This window comes from Rhinopithecus roxellana, chromosome 15, assembly GCF_007565055.1.
Source record: "Rhinopithecus roxellana isolate Shanxi Qingling chromosome 15, ASM756505v1, whole genome shotgun sequence".
In the NCBI taxonomy this organism is placed as follows: Eukaryota; Metazoa; Chordata; class Mammalia; order Primates; family Cercopithecidae; genus Rhinopithecus; species Rhinopithecus roxellana.
The window spans coordinates 41,941,610-41,967,917 of NC_044563.1; the positions used below are offsets into that span (position 1 = coordinate 41,941,610).

At 36.5% G+C, this 26,308-nt stretch overlaps 1 protein-coding gene and 1 pseudogene across 1 annotated transcript; one reads left to right on the forward strand and one right to left on the reverse strand.

Moving 5' to 3' along the window:
- Positions 1–1,620: 1,620 nt before the first annotated feature.
- On the reverse strand, positions 1,621–7,058 carry LOC104677788 (tripartite motif-containing protein 64C-like). The gene is made up of 6 exons (XM_010382922.2): positions 6,651–7,058; positions 6,018–6,113; positions 5,088–5,318; positions 4,289–4,311; positions 3,242–3,339; positions 1,621–2,114 (listed from the first exon to the last, which is right to left on the reverse strand). The coding sequence occupies exons 1-6, from the start codon at positions 7,056–7,058 to the stop codon at positions 1,621–1,623; spliced, it is 1,350 nt and encodes a 449-aa protein (XP_010381224.2).
- A 9,571-nt stretch (positions 7,059–16,629) lies between these two features.
- LOC104677794 lies at positions 16,630–22,886 on the forward strand (annotated as a pseudogene).
- Positions 22,887–26,308: the final 3,422 nt, after the last annotated feature.

Consider the following 26,308-nt stretch of genomic DNA (forward strand, 5'->3'; position numbering starts at 1 on the left):
AAAGCATTGTGAAAAACACCAGGTGATTTCCTTATGGCCAAATACTCTTGTCCCTCCTGCTTTTCTTTTGGCTTTCCTGCTGCATGGGTCATGGCAATAAATGGGAGTTTTCTGCACACAGAGAAAAAATTCACTTGTTGAAGATGTTAGTCTTCTTCTTGACCAACTCCTATATTGGTACAAATATGTGAGAGCAATGCACCTTCTGAATCATGTCAAATTTGTGGTCTTTGTTAAAGCAGGTAAGCTGGTGCCTTAGGAGACGTAGCTATCACATTCTAGTAAAGAATTTTCCATTCTGTATCATCTGAATTCTTATTTAAAATTTAAACTAATTTTGTTCTTTCTACTGCATAAGAATGTTTATATCACTTTATGTTTAGTACGTAATTAAAAATATATGTCAGTTAAAATCAGGACAGTCTCCTTTATTCTAAGTCCTGTTCCTGTTCCCCATCATCTTATATAGGAACCTTCCTCTTTCAATGGTTTATATTAAAAAACTGAAGACAATTGAAATCAACCCTATAAAAAATTATGCTACAATTATTTTAAACCCTAACATAACAGTATTATCTTTGATATGAATCTGAAAATCAATGTATTTCTTACTTTTTGATTAGATATTCATTAGTATGTTCTATCCTATTTTGCTACTTATATTTTGGAAAGTTTCTTAATGTTAGAATAATATTACATAACTCCTCTACTTATCCATTTATTCATTTTATTTATTGTGTAATCTATTCTAAAAATTGCATTGGATAATGGTAATATATTAGCAAAGAAGACAAATAGTGCCATTACCCCCTTGGAATTTTCAATCTGGTAGTAATAAGAATAAGAGTTTTCTGAATATTATAATCTGATATAATATACTCAGAGAAGATGTAATAGTAGAGCAACCCAGCACTGAGAAACTGTTGTATGAGCTGAAATATGATTAATAACTAGGATGCTGAGAAATAATAAAGTCTGTGAGGTCAACTTAACTTGGTCAGACTTAAAAAGAAAATAAGCACTTTTCTTTATTCTTTGTAAGATATCTATGACTTCATTTTTCTACCCCAGCCTGGTTCAAATATGCAAGTAAGACAAATGGTTTACAGTGTGTACAAACTGAAAACATAATCTCTGAAAAGGAAATCAGATTTAAAAAGAACTTATATTGTATGATTTTATTTACCTGAATGCAAAAACATAAAAGACATGGGGGAGGGTAAATGAAGAATAAATGTTAATGGGTATTGGGATTCTTCTGGAAGTGATAAAAGTGCCCAGGCAGTAGAGAGTTCTGATGGCTGCACAAGTGTGCTATACTAACATTCTCTAAATTAAATACATTAGAACATGACTTTCATGGTAAGTGAATGAATCTCAACAAAACTTGCACAAGAAAAGCCATTATTGATGTTCTAGTAAAGATTCCACAATAATTTATTATTTAAAATAACTTAATTAACATATGTACACATTCAAGGTGGTTATCCCATGTATAACCATAAAGTAATTACATTCCATGAAGTTACAATGAGCTCACAGGCTCTCACACATAAGGTCTCAGGACACTATTTACATCATATATGGGAGGTCAAAATAAATAATCATGAAACCAGCTTTTCATGTACAACCAAAGCAAAAGAAAGGCCTCAGAGGGGAAGAGAAGGAGGCAAGAGGAAAGCCATAGATAAGAGAACCTTTAGAAACATCAAAAAAACTCACAGATCCATTATCATAATCCAGAAACACCCCAACCCGACCCAGAGGCCTTTGCACATGCTGAGTTAAAGGTGGAGAGTTGGTGGAGAGACTATAGTGATTGCTCCTCTTTGAGAAAATTAACAAAAATGTTTCATCAGAATCAATAACGATACTGGTATCTGCTGTCCTGGAATCTCTACAGACTCCCAGAATCCAGGTGGAGGAGTGGGTCACATCCACTTCCCAGTAATGCCTGCCGGAGATGAATGCTTGCGCTCCCCACACAGCAAAGCTCTCCACTCCCTGGGGATCCATGGGTGCACTGTGATGGTCATCTTCAAATATCACATGTCTCACATCCTCAGAAAGGCTTATAGAGCAAGGAGTCATTTCCGTGCTCAGAGCATTATCCACTGACAAGGAAAAAATATTATATTAGTGAGTGCTATGAGGGACAGAGGCTCTGTGGCCCAATTATTCACTTCATTCGCTCTTCTTTCAAGAAAATACAGAAAAGAGGAAGCCAAGAGAGTTCAGCGCCATGCATCCATGAAGATGAAATGTCATTACAACTCTACAGCACATACAATTATATATTATTCCTTAAATAATAGAGAGAAAATGTGACCATATCACTGGGCGAAGTAATGATTTAATGTCTACTTAAATCATTTCATTTGTTACTTCATTTGTTAATGAAACAAATGTCTGCACAGTTTGTTTCAGGACATATCTAAAATGTTTTTTTTTAATAGAAAATCTAGTATTATTTGTCTTTAAGATCATCAACAAGTAGACATCACTTTGCCATGATGTGAGTATTTATTGGAATGTAAGTTATGCCTGTTATAGTCTCAAACCTCAAAAATTTGGTAGAAATTAACACATGTAAAGTTTATAAGTTTCTGAAAAGAATACTCTGGCTTTACAATATCTGTTTAGCTCCTGATTCAATCTACTCTGGGTTCCTGCCCTCTGGTACTAGACCTGCTCTCTTGAATGGAGCTAACATGCTTAGGCCATGTTCACAGATCCCTCACCTTTCAGTTGTTATGTATCTGATGCCATTAAAATTGCCCTGATTATGGATATTTTAGTCATTTTATTGATCAAAATGCTCTGATTTTGTAAATAATAAAGGTTACTTGTAGAATGCATGTAAATGCATATAGAACAGAACCAGTTAAAAACCATTATGCCAAATCTAAGCCTTCAAAATTGAATAAAATTGAATACATACAAAATACTGATGCCACCATGACAACTAGTGTCTTCATAACTACATGACCTGAATATTCTTTGTTCTCTTATTCTAAAGACAAAGTATTACCTTGCTTTACATTTTCATCAAACTCTAAGTCAGGAAATTGAGTTTTGATCATTGTAGTATTACTATGCAGGTGGAGAAGATACACATGCTTTGGAAAACTATGTATTACCTACATGTCAAAAATAATAAAACTTAAATGGGAAAAGCCTCGACCAAGGGACCCAATAAGCAAATGATTTGAGGCTGGACTGCTGTGCAGCTGGATCTTACCTCTGAAGTTGTTGAGCATTTCTAGGACTCCAGTTATGCGCCATGAAGTGAGCTCTGGGTACACTGGCTGGGGCTTTTGCATCTGTGCCAAATCAGCCCTGCAAAAAAATGGCCTCAGTTATATTTCCAGGCCCAGAGCTAATCATACAGTCATACAAAGATATCATATTTTCATATAAGATGTTTCCTCAGAATTCTGCCAGTTTTGGTTACCTGCATGCACATTTTATTCCACACTCTAGGGGCCATAAGAATGTTACTTTTTCTGATTTTTTTTGCATAAAAACCCAATTTCCCCAGATATGTTGTTTTCAGACATTACACAACTTCTAAAGTCATTAAGAGACATTGTGTCCCTCTGCCCATCACACCCCCTGAGGGTATGCAAAAATCCTGGAAATATTTCAGAGAGCAAAAACCTCAAATAAAAATCTTAGGGACCTCAGCCTGTAGCTGTCACTAATGCTAGTCAGTGTCTAACATAGAATATGCACTGAGACAAAAAGCTTTAATCTTTTGTGCAAAGCAAAATAGAATAATTCCAGCCTGAACACCCTGCTGCTGAGAGTCCCTAGGCAACCATTTTCCTGAGGTCTTTCCTAGCACTGGGTGTGTTGTGATGGAGCAGGTCCGGGTCATTGAGGCTTTTAGGAACAAAACCTTCCTCCTCAGGCCACCCAGAGGGAATCTCTCTCCTCCCCCTGTCTTTTTTTTTTTTTTAATCTCCTACCCCTCCAGAGTAGAAGACACCTCTATGATTCCTCAAAGTAATTTTGTATTCAGATCTGTCAGGTAGGGCTGGATAGCGTGAATGGACTGGGAAGAACAAACTTCAGAATGGCAAATTGTTTTTACGTATATTTGAATTCATACAAATTTTAAGATGAAAACTTTCCAGACCAAAGAGAAGAAGACCTCAGGCCCTCTTTTGAAACAAAAATGGAAATAGCCACTCAGAATGATATTAGTACCTCAAAATGTATAAACCCCGTTCTTTCACAAGAGAATGAACTTTTCAGAAATAGCACTTTTTTAGTATAAACTCACCTTGCTGATACATTTCCCACATCCTACAAAAAAAAAAAAAAGATAATGTTAATTATGAGAGATTTTTCCTTCTGCATCTTTTCTCATACTCTTGTTTCTTTCTGTTTTACTGTTTTAAAAATGTGTATCTCTCTTTATGCGCCTCTAAGTAATCATTCAAGGTTACGTTAATAACAGAACCTCAACTAAATAATGAAAAGCTTCATCAGTGGGCATGAAGAAGACAGGAGCTGAGCAAGTCATGGTGGAGTAAAGCAAAGATATCTAGGTTTCCAGTGTCTTTAATTTCCCTAATCTTATTTCCAAGGAAAGGTCTGACCACGCATGACAACTATTAAAACAAAGCAGAACCGTATGAGAAAGAGAGTACACGGACATTGATGAGTAACTTTCACAAACCTCGCCAAGGCAAGGGGAAACCCCTCAATGGCTTTAGCAAATCACTGTTGTATGGGACATCAGAGAGTGAGGAGGAACTAGGGCATATCAATGGAACATTAGTAACCTTCCCCTAGCCTTGAGTTCTAATGATTTTAGATGATCTCTCTGTGTGGATAGTACTCTAAATTATATTGAAGAGACTTTTGTTATATGTGATCTGCTAAAATGGCAAAAATTTCCCAAAGATTACCAAAGTATGCAGTAATAAGTGACTGGACAAATGTACTGTAATGGTGGGAGTTAGACAGCATGTGTCACTTAGCTTAGAGCAGTGACATATGCAGGTGACATTTGCATGTCCTGGCAGCAATGTCCAGCAAGGACTTCCTGTCTCTGAGGATGGACCCTCCCTCCTCACCTGGAGCAGCTCCACGTCAGGCATGTGGCACGTCTCCCACAGCTCTCTGTACATGTCTTTCAACCTTTCTAAATGTTGGGTCATTCTCACTTGACTGTCTCGTAGTTGTTGGAAAAGCTCTTTTGCTTCTCTTTCCAGTGCCTGCAGATGCAGTTGCTCCTCCTCATCGAGAAGTAGATGCATCTTTTGATATTGAATAGTGATTATCACCTTCCTTATTGACACATAGTTCTGCAGAGATGTTTGGTTAAAAGAATTACATGTTCTCACTCTCAATAGAAAACTTCAAATAATTATATGTGGGTGTAATCAAGCAATTTGTAAACTTTCTGCCTCACTCTTGCAAAGAGTCTTGAATATTTGGTGTTTTTTTCTGTCTATCTTTTTCAATATTCCTATTCTCTCTCCCTTTTTAAATCAAAACTTATATAAAGACTTCTGGTTTCTGTCACTGTGGTGCTTCTTTACAGTTCTTACTGAGTCAATTATTTCCTCTATTTATATCTCTTTTAGTATTTTTCCATGTCTGATTCGCCTAAATGTTAAAGAACATTTAGCCATACACCATATTATGCAGATTGACTTTTCCTCTTACTATATTTTTACTCTATGTACTATTCTATTTCTTTCCTCTTCCTCACACCCAATCTTAGTGAAATATTGCCTCATCTCCAGTGTCTGAAAAGGTTTATACTAACCTTCAAATTTGAACTAGAATACATATCATGGCATTTATCCAATATGCTAGAATTAATTTGGCTAGCTTGTGTGGGCTTCTCTATTTGTGATTCCTATTATATCAGTTGAAATCACTACATTTTCTTGGGATGAAATCACTATCTTTTAACTGGTAGTTTGAATTTAGCTAAAAAGTATAAACCAACATTGTGTTTATTTGCGTAAAAATAAACGAAATATTTTCATTCTTACCACTAACGAATGAAATTTTCTAGTTTCCTGATTTAGATTGTTTTGTGTCTCTTGATTGATTTTCCACAAATAGTCCATTTCCTTTATAAGTTTATCCTGCAAAAGAAGCAAGAAGCTTAGCAAAAATGAAGACAGTATACTAGATTTAATCCCCTTATCAATTAAATAAAAAGGCTGTAATTGAAAGAAACATAAATTCAAGTTAGAGTGGAGTGGCCAGATTTTTCCATGTTAAACAAATTTGGTTCTAATAATTTGGATGTGAAAAGTGATAGAAATATAATAGAGAGTTTTAAGGGACCCTTCAGATAATATCATCAATTTTCTGAGAAACTGGTTTTATATAACATGACTTTGAAAAGTGTTCTTGGTGCTGGTCACCTGTTCCACAGCTCCATTCTATACGTTCGAACAATGTTTCTAAGGAAACCTCCTTTAGTGAAGTCTCAACACAGCTATGATTAGAGTGCCAAATTAGTCAGCAACATTGAAAGGACACATTTATGTGTTATGATTGACATGGAATAATCGCCACCTCCACCATCTGCATTCTCATCACCATCATTGCATTGGCCCTCATCATTCTTATTTGGGACTCTATACATATCAAACTGCCTTACAGGGATCACGTACCCTGCATTCCTCAGCAGCCCATCCTATTGGACTGTGGCTGTGAGCCATGTGCTCTGGTGACTCAGAGCAGGGCCCACAGAGCAATTGCTTGTCAACCTCACAGAAGAGCTCCTTAGTCTCCTCATGGAGCACACAGATGTTTTGTGAGTTGTTGATGTTCTGAGGTCTGGTCTGTCTGGCTAGGGAAGCCAGCTTTTTGAGTGTAACATTGGTGTTGAAGTCAGGCTTCCCTGAGATTTCTCTGCACTCAGGGCAGCACATTGGTGCTCTGCCTTCTTCCCAGCAGAGGTAGAGACAGGGCCTGCAAAAGCTGTGCCCACAGTCAATGGTGACCGGGTCTATGAAGAAGTTCATGCAAATGGAGCAAATGAGCTCATTCTGGAAGGCTTGCAGGGTGTCTGAATCCATATCTCTGAAAATTTTAAAAAAGGTGAGAATTTCTTTCTCTTATTTTTATTTGCCCCTATGAAAAGGAAAAAAAAAAGGCCAGTGGACAATTTTCCTTGTTTACTTGAGGTCTGTCCAATATGTCTAATAAGTTAGCTCCAGTACAAACTGAGACATAGCAAATGCAAACATGCTGGATTTATAAAGTTTTCCCTCAATAGCCATTGAAGATTGGGTCCAGGACTCCCTGAGTACCAAGATCCTAAGATGTTCCAGGGTCTTATTAGTAAATGATGTGGGATTTGCATGTAACCTAAACCTATCCTCCTGAATACTTTATGGCTAGATTACTTTGAATGCCTAATACAATGTAAATGCTGTATAAATACTTGTAATGCCATACTGTTTAGGAACAGCAAGAAGATTGTTAAAAATATGTACATGTTTAGCAGGACGCAGTTGCCCACGCCTATTATCCCAGCACTTCGGAAGGCCGAGGTGGGCAGATCACGAGGTCAGGAGATCGAGACTATCCTGGCTAACATGGTGAAACCTTGTTTCTATTAAAAATAGAAAAAATTAGCCAGGGGTGGTGGCACGTGCCTGTAGTCCCAGCTATTCAGGAGGCTGAGGCAGGAGAATTGCCTGAACCCAGGAGGTGGATGTTGTAGTGAGCTGAGATGATGCCATTGCACTCCAGTATGAGTAATAAAGTGAGACTCTGTCTCAAAAAATAAAACAACAACAACAAAAAGACATGTTAAGTACAGTTGCTTTTTTCTTCCTGTACATATTTTTTTCTGAGATTAGTTGAATCCACAGTTATGAAACTTCTGGATATGAACAACCAACTGTGATTGAAATGAGAAAATGAGATGGGAGCCCTCATGGTATTTTTGTTAAACAAGCCGTGCTCTCAATCATTCCCAGTTACTTAGCAAGCTTAAACCCTGGGCAGAGGGTAAAAGCTGAGATGATTTTTCAGTCACTTATATAAACTGATTCTTAATTCTTAATCTCATTCTTAAGAACATTCTTAATCTCGTTCTGTCTCTGTCATTCTCTCTCAACGATTCCATGATGATAATACATGAAAGACACTTAGTATCTATGCTATTATTCTGTACTCCCTGCCCCCAAACTCACCTATGAAGTTTGCTCACACAATTATAAATGAAGTAGGTTTCATCCAAGATTGATTAATCAGAGTGGACTATCAACTCCTAAAATTATCAATCATTAAATTTTTCCTTTTAACTTTAATATCAAAACTCTTCCTTTCACTACATTAATTGTAAATAATATCTATTATTTTTAATTTAGAAAATTTTTTCCTGTAGTCATTTCAGATGATTAGAGAGAACACTGTCACATTCTGAAATAACGAATATTTAAACTATAATAATTTACAAGAATTAATCAACAATTAATTATCTTCTAAAATAACAATAAAAGTGAAGATATGTATTAGGTTTTCCACTCTACACTAGAAAATCCAGAAATGCAGTTAATGGAAGCATGGCCACCAATTCACCATTCCTCTTAGTGACTTGGGAGTTGCAGCCTCTTGGGAGCCCTTGTCAGAGTTTTTTGTTGTTGTTGTTGAGATGCAGTCTCACTCTGTCACCGAGGCTGGAGTGCAGTGGCATGATCTCAGCTTACTGCAACCTCCGCCTCCCACGTTCAAGCAATTCTCCTGCCACAGCCTCCCGAGTAGCGGATGCTACAGGCACCCGCCACCAGGCTAGGATACTTTTTTTGTATTTTAAGTAAAAACGTGGTTTCACCATGTTTGCCAGGCTGGTTTCTAACTCTAGACCTCAAGCGATCTGCCTGCCTTGGCCTCTCAAAGTGCTAGGCTGCAAACATGAGCCATCGTGCCCGGCCAATTAAAACTATTTTCAACAGCTTTCAAATCTAGTCTGCAAACTGCAAATTTTGAAGACACAGCAAACAAGACTTTTGCAATAAGAATTTTCAAACTAATTCAACATTTTTTACATTTACTTTTGTGTACATTATGACCATTACTACATGCCCACATTCTAGTGAACATTTTAGGTATTTTATGGGTTCTATCATTGCATGAAACTATCGAAATATATCCTTTCACACTTAAAAACAATCTAACAATACAGAAAATAATCACATAAGAAGAATCAAATAGCAAGGCACACAAACCACATGTTACAAATTGAAGATACTTTATATTGATTTTCTATAAAATCACGAAGACATTTACTTGTTTGCTTAGAAAAGACCCAAGCATGCTGCCGGGTAAATTTAAAGTATTTTTAAGAGAAAAAGTGAACATGATGAGTTTACTGCAGATTTTATACTCACAAGGCTACTATGAATGGTCTCAGTCTAGAAGCTCCGTAGATATCCAGATTACAAGTAACTCCTGGTACTCCAAAGCCCAGAGCGACAAATCTGGTGGGTCCTCACTGAAGGAGAGAGAAGTCTCTGGACAAGCATCCTTTTAAAGGGTATGGGCCGACGAAAGACCACACCCACTTCCTGAGGTTGATTAGATTGTGCAGAAAGGGGTAAACTGGCTGATTAGGTTTCTAAAGTATTGAAAACCACACTTGGGGGCTCAAAGCTCAAGAGACAAGTTCGGAATGAGATGCAAGAAAGTTGACTTAACACAGGTTATTCAAAGAAATATTTTAAGTATAAGAATTATTTCATTAAACATTATCACATGTTAATTTTTTTTTTTTTTTTTTTTTTTTTGAGACGGTATCTCACTCTGTCATCCAGGTTGCAGTGCAATGGCTTGGTCTTGGCTCACTGCAACCTCTGCCTCTCGAGTTCAAGTGATTCTCCTGCCTCAGCCTCCCGAATAGCTGGGATTACAGGCACCCACCACTAAGCCCAGCTAATTTTTGTACTTTTGTTAGAGACAGGGTTTCACCATGTTTCTCAGACTGATCTTGAACTCCTGACCTCAGGTGATCTGCCCACCTCTGCCTCCCAAAGTGTTGGGATTACAAGCGTGAGCCACTGCACTAGGCCACATGCTAATTTTAAAATTTTGTTTCTCACTCTGTTTTAAAATTATAATTGCTTATGTGCCTAGCAGTTATTTATCTGAATATGTTCAAAGATAAAACATTAACTGGGATTACCAACACATATGTACTGTGTAACTCTCTTGTTTAAAAAAGTACAGCAAGGAACTCAACTGTGTTTCACATAATTGTATTTATGATGGTTGATAGAATTAGTTGTAGCCGCCTGTTTTTCTTATTTTTATTATTTTGACTATTTCCTAATGATTGTGTTGACTATTTCCTAATGATTGTTTTGACTATTTCCTAATGGATTTACTGCAAATTTTATACTCACAAGGCTACTATGAATGGTCTCAGTCTAGAAGCTCTGTAGATATCCAGACTACAAGTAATTCCTGGCGCTCCAAAGCCCAGCAGCCACAAATCCGGTGGGCCCTCCCTGAAGGAGAGAGAAATCTCTGGACAAGGATCCTTTTAAACTGTATGGGACCCTGAAAGACCACACCCACTTCCTGAGGTTGATTAGATTGCACAGAAAGGGGTAAATAGACTGATTAGGTTTCTAAAGTATTGAAAACCACACTTGGGTGCCCAAAGCTCAACAGACAAGTTTGGAATGAGAGGCAAGAAAGTTGACTTAACACAGGTTATTTAAAGAAATATTTTAACTATAACAATTATTTCATTAAATATTGTCACATGCTAATTGCTTTTTTTTGTTTTTTGTGTTTTGTTTTTTTTGAGATGGTATCTCACTCTGTAGCCCAGGCTGGAGTGGAATGGCTCGGTCTCAGCTCACTGTAAACTCTGCCTCTCGAGTTCAAGTGATTCTCCTGCCTCAGCCTCCCAAGCAGCTGGGATTACAGGCACCCACCACTAAATCCAGCTAATTTTTGTACTTTTAGTAGAGACGGGGTTTCACCATGTTGCTCAGGCTGATCTTGAACTCCTGATCTCAGGTGATCTGCCCACCTCTGCCTCCCAAAGTGCTGGGATTACAAGCGTGAGTCACTGCACTGGGTCACGTGCTAACTTGAAAATTTTGTTTTTCTCTGTTTTAAAATTATAATTGCTTAAGTGCCTAGTTGTTATTTATCTGAATATGTTCAAAGATAACACATTAACTGGGATTACCAACACATCTGTACTGTGTAACTCTCTTGTGTAAAAGAGTACAGCAAGGAAGTCAATTGTGTTTCACATAATTGTATATATAATGGTTGATAGAATTAGTTGTATTAGCCTGTTTTTCTAATTTTTACTATTTTATGACTATTTCATGATTGTGTTACATGAAAATAAAATCTACTTTTTGTTCATCCCCCATTTTCAATAATTTTAAAACTGATATTTACATATACATGTACATAACTATCTACATCAATGTTTTGTATTCATATTTTAACAATTATACAATAATTATTTACACAATAATAATAATTATTATTACTTTTTTTGAGATGTTGTCTCCCTCTGCCACCCAGGCTGGAGTGCAATGGCATGATCTTGGCTCACTGCAACCTCTGTCTCCCAGGTTCAAGTGATTCTCCTGCCTCAGACTCCCACGTAGCTGGGATTACAGGTGTCTGCCACCATAACTGGCTAATTTCGGTATTTTTAGTCGAGATAAGGTTTCACCAAGTCGGCCAGGCTGGTCGCTAACTCCTGACATCAGGTGATCCGCGCATCTCAGCCTCCCAAAGTGCTGGTGTTACAGGCATGAGCCATGGCACCTGGCTGCTATTTACACAGTAATTATGTGCATAATTACCTTTAACAGTGCATGAAAGTTATTTTTAACACAGTTGCCAAACTAATATATTTTGTTGTCATTTACCATGATTTAATGTATTCATAAATTATCTAATGTTTGGGGATTTAGGTCATTTCTATAAACTGAAAATTACAAACCTTGCTAGAAGTTGAAAAAGTAAAAATCTATTTAAAAATCACCATTTATATATTAACAGACATTTAAAATTTATAAAATTTATAAAAGCCAACATATCCTAGGAAAAGATGAAGTGGCTGTCTTTTTAATCAGTCCATGGCATTGCAAATTAGTATGTTTTCTGAAGTGTCATTTGATCAGCATTATGCTTCAAAAAATACATCCAATAAAGTTAAGTAAAGGTAATCATAGATACTTACATACAGTCTTTCCGGAAATGTTGTTCTTTGAAAACTGCTTCAAACACTTCTTAAAATGTTGCATATTATCTAGCTAAGTGTAAAGAAGAAAGACTTCCTGCATTCTCACTTCTCAGTAAAAATTCAATTCTATATTTTGTAGACTGCCCTATATTAGACAGAAATAAACAATAAGCAACTTATGAGATGCATATAAAAGAATAAAAAATAGTTGCAAATTTTAGTGCTCGTAACTGAAAAAGTTATTACCTATTTTACTACAATTGTGTTACCATGCAGAATAGGTAAGAGAGAAAAAGCAGTATTTCCTTGCCTAACTAAAAAATACCCTGTCATTCAAGTGAAAATATCGGACATTTATTGATTACCAACTCTGTGCTAAAAACTGTTCTGAGTGCTTCACATGTTCTAACTTATTTAATTCTTACAACAACCTGATAAGATAAATGATACTTTATACTGATTTAAAGATTGAGAAATGTAAGAACAGGGAACTTTAATAATTTGCCCATAGGCATACTCTAATGAATAGCAGAGCTAGGGTTTGAAACCAGGCAGTCTCTGAAAACTGTTTTCCTTTCAGTGACATGACATACGTTGCCAAAGTATGTTCCTAAGCCACCAAATTACATACAATCTTTTTGGGGGATGCTTCTTGCATGCTGGCAGAATTGACTGAAAATTGACAAATCTTTCAAGCATTGTGCAGGCTTTAGTACATTTTTTTGAATACTAATATGCACGCTGTCCTACATCTACCATACTGTCCAACTCTCTATCAATGACATGACAAAAAGCCTGTGAGCATGCTCAGCCAAACCCCATAACAAAGGCATTGTGGAAATCCTAGTGTGCAGGGCAACTCTTCTTTTCAAAGCACAGAATGTCTCAGAGGGTCTCATATGCACGCTGTTCTGATTACTCACAAAATGAGTGTCTACTATGAAATCTCCTTACTGGTAAAGATTGGAGCCAAAATACTAACAAACCTGCACATTCTGCATATGTATCCCAAAAATTAAAGTAAATTTTTAAAAAGTGTAAATAAAAAACAAGACTAAGTCCTTAAGGAGCTCATGGCTTAATAGTTGATAGAAAGGAAGGGACAGTCATCCTAAAAGTCTTCCTAAAAGAAACAATACCTAAGCTAAAACCCAAAGGATGAGGGTAGACTTATCTTTTCTGATAGTGAAGTCTATGTGACAGTAGTTATCATGAGAAAAGATTTCGGGACCTGGCATGGTGGCTCATGCCTGTAATCCCAGCACTTTGGGAGGCCTAGGTGGTTTGATCAGTCAAGCTGAGAAGTTCAAGGTCAGCCTAGACAACACTGGAAACTCCATCTCCACAAAAAGATAGAAAAATTAGACAGGCATGATGGTGCACGCCTCTAATCTCAGCTACTTGGGAGTCTTAGGCTGGACGATTGCCTGAGCCCAGGAGGCAGAGTTTGTATTGAGCCGGGGTTGTGCCACTGACTCTAGCCTGGGTGACAGAGTGAGATCCTGTCTCATACACACTAAAGAATATTAGTTCTGTCCTCTTGCTGGTGATACCCTTCTATTCCATCTAGGCCAGAATGCTTGCTGAAATGCAAATGTGCCTATATTCCTACCTACTTAACCTCATTATGGGATTTTTGATAAACCAAAAGAAAGTAGTTACACTCCTCTCAATGTCTTCCAAAATGTACTTGACATATTTGGTGCTCGATGTATGAATTGCTCCTCCCACAAATGACTTGGGTTCTAGTAAGGGTGAATTCTTTGTATTTCTTTAACTTGCCACAATCATCCATACTTCTATTATTTTGTATAACATGATTACCTTGTCAGTGGAAATATAAATAAGTGAAATTAGTTTGAATCACTGTGGCATTGCCCAGTAGAATTGGTGATCCACAAATTGTATAACCCAGAGATTCCACCTACAGAAGATACTGTCAGGAAAGAGAATCTATTGAGTATTTGCATTAGGAGACATGTTCACAAATATCAAAATACAAAAATCATTCCAAATGTACAACAGAAGAAAATGAATAAATATATTTTATGATGCACTGTTTATCCAACCTTGGGTTATCCACTACAAACTCACTCTTGATTGTTTACATAAATAGATCTAGATCCTTTAAATACTTTTCCTTTGTCACATGTTATGATGTCAATGTTTGTGAGTAGAAAGCTTTGGAGAGAAATTCCAAAAAAGTGCTTCCAATCTGCTTTGGAAATGACACCTCCAGTGTCTGGCCCGGAGGACATACAGGGATACACCAACGCCCAGATTGTGTAGTTCAGGCTGCTGCTGTAGCACCCACTTCCTGAAGTTAACTGGGGCCCACGAGAACTCAGCAGCCATGAGCTTCTCCTGATACTGCCCTTTTCCATATTTGCAGTGGAGCCCGTCTGGCACGACATTTCTTCATAAACAGCTGCACCAGTGGCCCGGAAGGCAAGTCTCTGGGGAGCTCTGAAGTGTGGATTTAAAGCAAGTTTTTCAAGCGCAACAATACAGCAACTTCTAAACATTCAGTGAGGCCGAGGGGTGAGGGGACTCTCCATTGACTACTCCAACTTCACCCTGGAAACAATGGCAATTCCTTATATGTGTCATCACGTATTATTTAGACTTCTCCTTACATTCTACTAGACAGTATTTCCTTGCTCAAATGCTGTTATAATTAATTATTCTTTATATTAACTTTCCCTATTCACATTATTATATGTTTTCTCTTTCTTGACGGACCATGAATCTTCCTTTCATTTGAATAAATGCTATCCATCTATCTATCTACTTACCTATCTATCTATCTGAACACTTAAAGACCAGTGAAAAAAAATCAAGTACCATAAAACTATACCTGGTATGATTTTATTTTAAAAAGTTCAAAACTACCTAAAGTCAAACCATGAAACATGCAAATAATATAGCCTTGTGTGATAAAATTATAAAGAATACCAGAGGAAATAAAGGTAAACATAAAATTCAAGAAAGTAAAAAAATGCAACTGTCATTAGTGCATGGAGAACCCAAAGGTATTGGAAATGTTATTTTCTTAATATGGTAAGTAGGTTCACAGATACTCATTTCATTATTATTTTTCTCTATACTTGTATATTACATGATAGTCTTATATAAATAAAATATTTTCAATTAAAAAATAATGATTTCTTATGCTATAGAAGGATTACATTTAATAAAAGTGTAATTTAACCAGTGTCCCAACTAGTGTGCTGAGATTGTGATCCTCTCAGCCTTGGGAGGCCCCAGGCAGGGCGTGAGACCTCCGGCTTGGAGCAGTTGTGCATATTCCGCACTGTGCTCTATGACAAACTGATGTTTTCCCATGTGTGAAGAGACATGAACACATTAGACTTGATTCCCCGATAATGCCAGATGAGAGTTTTATGATATTTGTCTATTCCCCTTGGATTTAATACTGAGTTTGATTCTTCTACTTCAGAATAACCTTGTATGATTATAAATTTTAATTTTTTAATCCATTACAAGAAAATAAAAGAAAACATATATGCAAACATATATGTGGACACTCACATAACTGTATATAATATCCAGCTTTATGTCTAATACATTAATTTAAAAATTCATCAATAGAACCCATCATGGTTCTTTCTGAGTGATATACCACACAAATTAATATAGGTTCTCTAAAGAATCCTCATAGGCTACTTGTTTCAAAGCCTCTGAAACTGCCTGCACTGTGAAGGCTGCAACAGAAATCTTTCTCTTCACTTCTCCCCTAGCCTTGCAAGGGTCCACTTTGCTTTTCATTTCAAACAGAGCATTAGAAATTCCTGGAAAGGACTCCCCTGAATACTTGCTGTGGCTGCTTGGAGCATAGATGACATGCCTGTTGATAAAACAGCATGCTGTTTACTAGTTTCCCAAATGATATAGAGGAGAAACACAAGAGCACTACACAATTCTAACATTGAATATTTCTAATTTAACAATTTGAATCAGCCACTTGTCAACTGAACTTCCATGTTCAATCATCTCTAAAGACTCCTGTGGCCGGGTGCGGTTGCTCAAGCCTGCAAGCCCAGCAATTTGGGAGGCCGAGGTGGGTGGATCATGAGGTCAAGAGTTCAGGACTAGGCTGGATAGCATGGTGAAACCGCGTCTCTACTAAAAATACAAAATAATTAGCCAGGCACAGTGGCACGTGCCTGTAATCCCAGCTACTCAGGAGGCTGAGGCAGGAGAATTGCTTGAACTTGGCAGGGGGAGGTGGCAGTGAGCCGAGATGGCGCCACTGCACTCCAGCCTGGGCTCCAGAGCGAGACTCTGTCTCAAAAACAAAACAAACAAAACAAAACAAACAAACAAAAACAACCAACAAAACAAACAAAAAAAATGTAAAGTGGTAAGTGGTACTATGCTACAATAGTAGCAACGATATGGTAACCACAGCAATCATGATCGGTATTAAAGTAATTACTTATAATTTTCCTAATTATTTAAAATAAGCTACATACAGTTGATACTAGTATTTCACAGAGGAGGAAACTGAGGTCTGAGAAATCAAGTGACTAAATGATTTGTCCCAAGGCACATTACAAGTAAGTGCTGAATTTTTATTACATTACAATAAATTATAGCACAATTGTGATCATCAAAATCTTGTGATTAGTCAAACTTCTATTGTGTTTTTTGTCCTTTTTAAAAACATCACAATACTATGTTAGAATATTTAACATAAAACAAGAAGAAACATCAAAAACAATTTTGTAATGTTTCACATGACCACGGCAGAAGAATGTTTATAGAATGGGCTAAGACAGTTCACACAACAGTCCTACAAAGGATGGGCAAATGAAAGTAAAGAGATAAGGCCAGGAGTGGTGGCTCATGCCTGTAATCTCATAAATTTGGGAGGCTGGGCTGGGAGGATTGCTTGAGGCCTGGAGTTGTAGACCATCCTGGGCAACATAGGGATACTCTGTCTCGACAAATCTAAGAACAAATATTAGTTGGGCATTGTGACACGTGACTGTAGTCCTAGTGATTTTGGAGGCTGAGGTGGAAAGATTGATCAAGCTCAGGAGTTTGAGGCTGCAGTGAGCTGAGATTGCACCACTGAACTCCAGTTTGGGAGACAGTGTGAGACCCTGCCTCTTAAGAACAACAACAACATAAGTGGGGGCGATGGGTAAGTTAAAAAATATGTTGCCATTGGCCAACCAATCAAACTGTTTCAAACATGCTCTTACTCCCAATCCTGACCCTTTGATAATCCCTGGACAGAAAGATGGAGCCATTTCTGGTTGCACAATGACCTAACCCCTTCGGCAATATATATAAGATCAACCTGGGGATAGTCAATATTTGGCAGAAAAAAATTGCAATAGTCAACATTTAGGAGGAAAAAACCTCTAAATATAAAAAATGAGAAAAATAATAAATAAATATGTTTATTATATAAATTATATGTAGAGAGATTTACTCAGTTTCCTGTATACTGGGATTCAGTGAAGAAAAAAAAAAAAAAAGGAAAAAACATTGAGAAAAATTGGCCTCATTTCTTATACAGAATAGTATGTCTGTTAAGTAGGATTTCTAAGAAAACCACTGATGTCACCCAAGCATGCTGATTTATTTCCTTACAAACCTGTAGCTGTACACAAACAGTTACAAGAAACTGGGCCATCTCACAGCATTCTGTATGTGCTGGTTGGATAAACGCTGGGCACAAGATTTATTTGGCAGTCTTGGAAAGCTCAAGTGAAGCTTCTGAGGCTGGGTCAGCATTAATCTGAATGCTGATGGACAAGTAGTGTTTGGAATTGTATGGAACATTTGAGGCAGAAAAAGTGACAGGGGAAATGTAGGGAAACCATGAAATTAAGAATCTCAACTAATTAATACTGAATAATACGATATGTTGAGAAAAGTGGTGAGAAACACAGATTTTGGTCTTGAGGGAGACATATAAACATACCAGAAATATGGGAACTAGTATCTAAATATAAGTAGAACTCTGAGGACTTCAGAAAAATATTATAAATAATTTTCTCTTTGTGGACATATACATTGAGGGTATGATAGCTAATATTAGTTTGTTGAAAAGTATTTCATGAGAACCTAGTCTATGTTGAAGATTAAATTAGAAGACATACTAGTAAAGAAGAAAGGAAGCACTTTTGTCCTCACAAATCATACAATCCAAATGAGAGAGTCAAATGGTTAATATGCAAATATATGCAATGCATGACGTATTTGAGTGTGGAAAGTTTTTTGTTGGCGAATAATCAAGCAGGGAAGTAGAAAAGGACAATAGAGGTCAGAAACTGGAGATGAGTGTCTGCGTTTTAAATAGGGTGGTCAGAAAAAAGCCTCACTGAAAAATTCAAATTGAAACAAAGTTTTGAAGAGGAGAGGGAACAGAAATGTGTGTAGGGATATATATGTGGACCATGAGTGTGTATATATGTGTATGTATGTGTGTGTGTGTGTTTGTGTGTATCTATATAATTCTAGTTGGAGAGAACAGCATATGCAGTAATTTTGAGTCTGTGTACATTTGGAGGCCTGAGGAAACATAAAGAATTCTATGTTTCAGATTGGGATGAGTTAGAGAAAGAATGGAAGGAAATGAATTCAGAGAGGCAAAGATGACCAAATCATAAATGCAACCTTATTAGGATAGGTTTTGCTGGGTGAAACGCATTTAGCCGGACATGCTAGTCTAAGGTCATTTCACATATAATGAGTTTAAGCAACTTGTCGTGTATCAATGAAATAGAAATAATTATTTCCTTTCTAGTAACTACAGCTCTATACTCCAATTCTTAAGCATGAACTGTTCTTACTTTTCCATAATATAGGTTGGAATAGTGAAATTCAAATTGTGTTTTGTTTTGTTTTTTTTTTTAATTTCTAACTATCTTAGAAGACACACTATCTTGAATAAATTTAATGTAATTGGCAGATACATCTATGTTGATCTTCATGCAGAAAGAAGGGAAAGGAACAAAATTTTGTGGATTCTAAGAACTGGCAAGACTCAGATTTAAACTACTGGATGTTCGAGAGAAAAAAGGAATCAGTGAGATTTCATAGGAGATAGATAAATAGATTTCTCTTTTGATTAACCCATTATCATTGCAGGATTATGTGAATTTAAGGCTAGAAGCAATTAGAGCTGAGTATCAGAAGATGCCTGCATTTCACCATGAAGAAGAAAAACATAATTTGGAGATGCTGAAAAAGAAGGGGAAAAATATTTTTCATCAACTTCATTTAAGTAAAGCCAAAATGGCTCATAGGAGGGAGATTTTAAGAGGAATGTATGAGGAGCTGAAAGAAATGTGCCATAAACCAGATGTGGAACTACTACAGGTACGAACCCACAATGTGGTTCAGGTTTTTGAATATTCACATGTATAGGCATTTTCCTCATGGCTGAAATCCATCTCCCTACCTTTATTTCCATGACGCGTTTCCAAAAACACATTTGCATACCTAATGCTACTTTATTGGGAGAACATAGCCCCGCCAAGGAATCCTACCAGGCCAAAGCTCCCTCCTACTTTATCCACCAGTCACAAAACTTTGTGGAATGGTCAAGGCAACAACCCCAAGCAATATTCCCCATCTAAGTCAATAATATACTTTGGGTTGTTAAACATGTATGAAATAGTGAGTGATTCATTTACATTTAGATTAATTTGGAGACATGGCAAGATCAGATTTTTGGGGAATCTAGGCTCGCATTAACATTATTTTGGGGTCCATGCATTTGGGTAACTCGTTCAGCTAAAGATGACTGAGTAGGTTTTTCGAGGTTACCACAGAGCACACATCCTCTGGGCCTCTTCTCCATTCTTATTTATAGAATGTCTTCAAGACTCAGACTTTCCCAGGACGTTAATTAATGACAATATAACTGACTGGGTTTTTTATTACAGAAAAACCGGAAATGGCTTTCCAGAAGAGAAGGTGGTAGGGGAAGAATATCTTCGGAAACTGACTACAAATCTCACACTGAACTTAGTGAAAGATGCATCTTTTCAAATGCACTAACTTTTTCTTATTTTTTTTACAGGGTTTTGGAGACATATTAAACAGGTGAGAGTGTACCCAGATTTTAGCATATGTTCTTTCATATTCCACAAATATCAAAGCAGGCTCTACTAAAGTCATGGCATAAATAATTAAGATATTGATACCACGTTTTTTTGCATCTACTTTTGTTCCCACACCTTAAAAGACAAGGCCACAAAGTAAATAAATGAATAGAAGAAGAGTGAACTAAAACAAACATTTTTATTCCTGATTTGTTTTATTGCTTAAAATCCTGCATAGGTGAAAGATAGTTTTGTTTCATGGATGGTGAGAAAGTCACTAGAGGAAGCAGGAGAGAAGAGGGGAAAGTGTTTTAGCAGTGACAATGTGTTGATATTTTGTTTTTTATGCATATAAACATATCAGTTAAGAGTTCTGAAAAATAGATTGAAAAAAACTGTGGAGTGTTAGAAGTGTATAAGTCTCTAGGGAAGCTCTTTGCTAAAAGGCAGATCTCCCTGCCTAGAACAAGTTTCACATCCTTTATGTTGAAAAGGAAGCAGTGGATGCAGCAGTTTCCCCAGAACCCCACTATTTTAGACAAAGATGTCAGGGGAGTCTGCCCAAAAGTGGAAATCAGAATTTCAATTCTAAATATTCTCAAGGCCATAAGGCTGAGGAACCTTACACAATTGGGGCAAAACAAAAACAAAAACAAAAACAAAAACAAAAACAAAAACAAAAACAAACAAAAAAAAAAACGAAGGATCAGATTGAATTCTGACTTAGACACTTCCATCATGCTTTAAAATTTAGAAACTGTAAACAAGAATTAATTTCAAAAAGGAAGTAATAATTTTTGAATTATCAGATGTGTAGAATCAAAGGATTCTCATGAAATGTCTTTTACATACAAATAGTGATTCTGATTTATTTTATGGCTGTAGATGTTGTAACTGCACGTTTTTCCTTGCAGGAGTGAGTCCGTACTGCTGCATAAGCCCCAGCCTCTGAATCTAGAGCTCACTTCAGGGCCCATCGCTGGACTGATGGACAGGCTCAACCAATTCTGAGGTAAGTCTCCACCCACAGGCAGCACTCTCACTTTAAATATTATTATTGTTAGGATCACATAGGTAATATTTCATACTTTATCAAATATTTTACTTATTTTAAGACATAAGTGAACAAAATAACCATGCAACCCTTTGGTGTCTGTGTCTGTATTTATAGTCAGATTTGTAGCATTAAGTTTGAAAGACAGAAAAACAAACACTTTCTGGCATAAGATGTATTGAATTATATAATGGGAAAAAGGAGTAGGGTAGCAAATTTTAAAAAGGAGCAGATGAAATAATGCTCAGAATGAAGATGAATTATTTAATGTTAAATAAAAAATTGTACATTTCTCAAATGTATTCATTTGAACTGCTGACAACTGTTCTTTGGGGGAATATAGTTTACTGGAGATTCTTGGGGTTTTTGTATTTTTTAAATCGGTACATATTCATATATTGCAAACATTTGAATTAAGGGGTAAAAATAAAAGGAAGAAATCATTTTGTGAATATAAGTAAAATTACAAATGAAAATACGTTCAATTTAATTGCAATATGAGGAGCTACATGTGAAGTCTAAAATCTAGCTTCAGTCCAGAGCTAGCATGGAGGACCACAGAGAGACTGGTCAAAGATTTTGCAGAAATCTTCTTTAAATTATCACTTATAACATGTACATATGCATTTTTATACAGATATCTAGAGCAGTTCTTGAGTAAGTGAAAATCTTCACATTCTTTTCAAAATGATAGCACTAGCTTTTAAGAATAAGAAGCATTTCTAAACCATGATCTTGATAACAGCATAGCATTTAGGGCACATAATGTGTACGTTTTACTTTGAAAACTGGATTGAAAGAAGTTTGTCTCACATTTGGCTCTTAATATGTAAGTTTTCAAAAAAAATTTCATATCTGTGGTTAGGGTTTTGCTTGTCTTGTATATAATATTGATCATCTCTATACTTTACTAGAAGTTACAAGCAAAACTGTCTCTATGACTACATTTCCTGGTAAAGTAACATCTTGATAGGACAATTATTTTTTCTTATTTACACATGTCTATGCATGTTTTCATTTTTTTTTTTTACAGTGCATATTACTCTGCATTGTGAAGAGGCCAACAGTCATATATTTCCATATGAAATTTTGAGAAGCATGTGTGTTGGATGTAATCATCAAGATGCGCCCTATATCACTGCAACACCTAGAAATTTTCTTGGATGGGGTCCTCAGACTTTCACCTCCAGGCAAATATTACTGGGAGGTCCATGTAGGGGACTCTTGGAATTGGGCTTTTGGTGTCTGTAATACGTATTGGAAAGAGAAGAATCAGAATGAGAAGATAGATGGAGAGGAGGGACTCTTTCTTCTTGGGTGTGTTAAGAATGACATTCAATGCCATCTCTTTACCACCTCACCACTTATGCTGCAATATATCCCAAGACCTACCAGCCGAGTAGGATTATTCCTGGATTATGAGGCTAAGACTGTGAGTTTTGTTGATGTTAATCAAAGCTCCCTAATATACACTATCCCTAATTGCTCTTTCTCACCTCCTCTCAGGCCTATCATTTGCTGCATTCACTTCTGACCAGAGACAAATCAGAAATGTGTTCACATGCTGTGGGAACCCCTTTATTCCATGAAGTCCTCTTCCTTGTGCCTTAGCAAACAGGACAAATAGGCTCTATTTTATGTCTTGAACTGCCTTCTAATGTTACCAAAACTCATATACTGTGTTACTATTAAATATGCTGAAAATGCTAAAAGTATATGTATTGGTTCTTTATTAAATAATTTTTGAAAAATCATTATTTATGATCATGGCTTACAGTATATTCTCTTTTTTTCTTTATTTCTGACTGTCACTGAGTGAAATAATAAATGACAGACATGTCTGAATGAAGTTAAAATCAACGGAAGACAGTCGAGATCTTTTGCTTCATGCAAAAAAACTTGAAGTGAATTCTCAGTGATAACTGGGAAATGTTTTTCTTCTCCTTATCTAACGATATTACACTTATCCATCAAGATTCATTGTATTAATCTATCCTTTGAGGTAATATTATTTGACCTTCTATGTTTGACTTTATTTTGTAATTCTCACCACAGATATAAATAATCCTTCATTATTAGTGTGCTCTTCTACATTGAAATACACAAGGTGATCAGACCAATACTGGATTAATTCATATTAAAAAAAAGTAACTAAATACTGTGTCCTACCTCAAACCATACACAGTCATTTCCAGATAGATTGAAGTCCTGAAAGTAAGGGGAACCTGATACAATATTCTCATAAGGATTTCTTAACCAGGGCACAACTTAGTAATTAAAACAATTAGTTCATTTATATTGATAATGATGACTTCTGTGTTTCAGAAAACATTATGCAAACTAGTTGTGGAGAAAGATATTCACCCCAACATACATAAAATAAAATATAATACGTGTGTATGATGAATACTTAAAATGTAATTAACAAAAGACAGTGAACTCAATAGAAGATGGGGTAAAATATCTGAACCGACACTTTACAGAATTGGATACATAAATAACTAGCCAAATACAAAAAAGTGCTCACTTTCCTTAGTCTTACAAAAATAAGAATTAATCCACTGATTGTACCACAGACCCCCATAAAAAAAATACGAAAATTTAAAGAGACATAATATTGTGTGTAGTCAAAGACACAGAATAAATGAAATTTATTCATGACTGGGGAGATGTAAATGGAAATACTTTTTGGGAAACTGACTATTAGCATTTCTTATGAGCTAGATATTCTAATTCTAAAATATAGTCAACTGATTGCCTACATGTACTTCAACATACACAATATTGTTCCCTGCATCAATTTTTATAGTAGCTCCAAATTAGAGCCAAAATATTCTTCAACAGTAGAATAGCTAAATAAATTTGGTGTATTTATGCAAAATAATCCTATAACTCACTGAATGCAGCAAAGTTGATGAATCTCAGAAACAAGTTAATAAATATATGCCAATTTAAATATTAAAATTGAAGTTAAGAAAAGACTCTTCCATGTACATAATATATTGGCAATTGCATGCTCTTTGTGGGTTCCATAATTACATGAACACTGTGGATTATAACTTTTGAGACCCAAAATGTCAAATAATGCATAAGATAGTAGAATACAAAAGGAGCTCAGGCATGGTGGCACACACCTCTAATCCCAGCACGTGGGGAGACTAAGGTGTGAGAATGGCTTGTGGCCAGGAGTTCCAGACCAGTGTAGGCAACATAGTTAGACCTCACGACTACTAAACATTCTTTTAGAAATCAGCCTGGCATGATGGCACATGCTATATTCCCAGCTACTCAGGGGGCTGATGCGGCAGGATGGCTCGAGTTCAGAAGATCCAGGCTGCAGTGAGCCATGTTGGTGCCCTGCAGTCCAGCCTGAGACAGCATGACAGTCTGTCTCAATAGTAAAACAAATTATAATTACTTGATATAACACAAACTGATATATTATAACGCTCTAATTATAGATATTTTAAATATTGATGTTATTTTAAATAACTGAGAAAGCTGGGATAGCTACGTGTTAGCTTAGACAAGACAAAAGTGCCGGGGGAAGTAAGTTTAAAGTATTTTTATTACAGTATGTGAGGAGCGAGTGCTTTATTGCGAACGTGATACACACCAGAATCTGCTGCAAATACTCTCATGTCTGGAAGATTTGTGGATATCCAGGTTAGCAGTAATTCTTGGGTGCCTGAAGCCTAGCAGCTGCATAATCAGTGTGTCTTCTCTGGAGGTGTCTTCTCTGGAAAGTTTGATTTTTTTTTAATTACACTTTAAGTTCTAGGGTACATGTGCACAACGTACAGGTTTGTTACATATGTATATATGTGCCATGTTGGTGTGCTGCACCCATTAACTCATCATTTACAATAGCTATATCTCCTAATGCTATCCCTCCCCTTTCCAACCTCCCCCAAACCCACAACAGGTCCCGGTGTGTGATGTTCCTCTTCCTGTGTCCAAGAGATCACATTGTTCAATTCCCACCTATGAGTGAGAACATGAGGTGTTTGGTTTTTTGTCCTCACGATAGTTTGCTGAGAATGATGGTTTCCAGCTTCATCCATGTCCCTACAAAGGACAGGAACTCATTCTTTTTTATGACTGCATAATATTCCATGGCATTTATGTGCCACATTTTCTTAATCCAGTTTATCATTGATGGACAATTGGGTTGGTTTCAAGTCTTTGCTATTGTGAATGGTGTCACAATAAACATATGTGTGCATGTGCCTTCATAACAGCATGATTTATAATCCTTTGGGTATATACCCAGTAATGGGATGGCTGGGTCAAATGGTATTTCTAGTTCTGGATCTTTGAGGAATCACCACACTGTCTTCCACAATGGTTGAACTAGTTTACAGTCTCACCAACAGTGTAAAAATATTCCTATTTCTCCACATCCTCTCCAGCACATGTTGTTTCCTGACTTTTTAATGATCACCATTCTAACTGGTGAGATGATATCTCATTGAGGTTTTGATTTGCATTTCTCTGATGGCCAGTGATGATGAGCATTTTTTCATGTGTCTGTTGACTGCATAAATGTCATCTTTTGAGAAGTGTCTGCTCATCTCCTTCGCCCACTTTTTGATGGGGTTGTTTGTTTTATTTCTTGTAAATTTATTTGAGTTCTTTGTAGATTCTAGATATTAGCCCTTTGTCAGATGAGTAGATTGCAAATGTTTTCTACCATTTTGTAGCTTGCCTGTTCACTCTGATGATAGTTTCTTTTCTTTTGCTGTGCAGAAGCAGTTTAGTTTAGTTAGATCCCATTTGTCAATTATAGCTTTTGTTGTCATTGCTTTTGATGCTTTAGATATGAAGTCCTTGCCAATGCCTATGTCCTGAATGGTATTGCTTAGGTTTTCTTCTAGAGTTTTTATGGTTTTAGGCCTAACACTTAAGTCTTTGATCCATCTTGAATTAATTTTTGTATAAGGTGTGAGGAAGGGA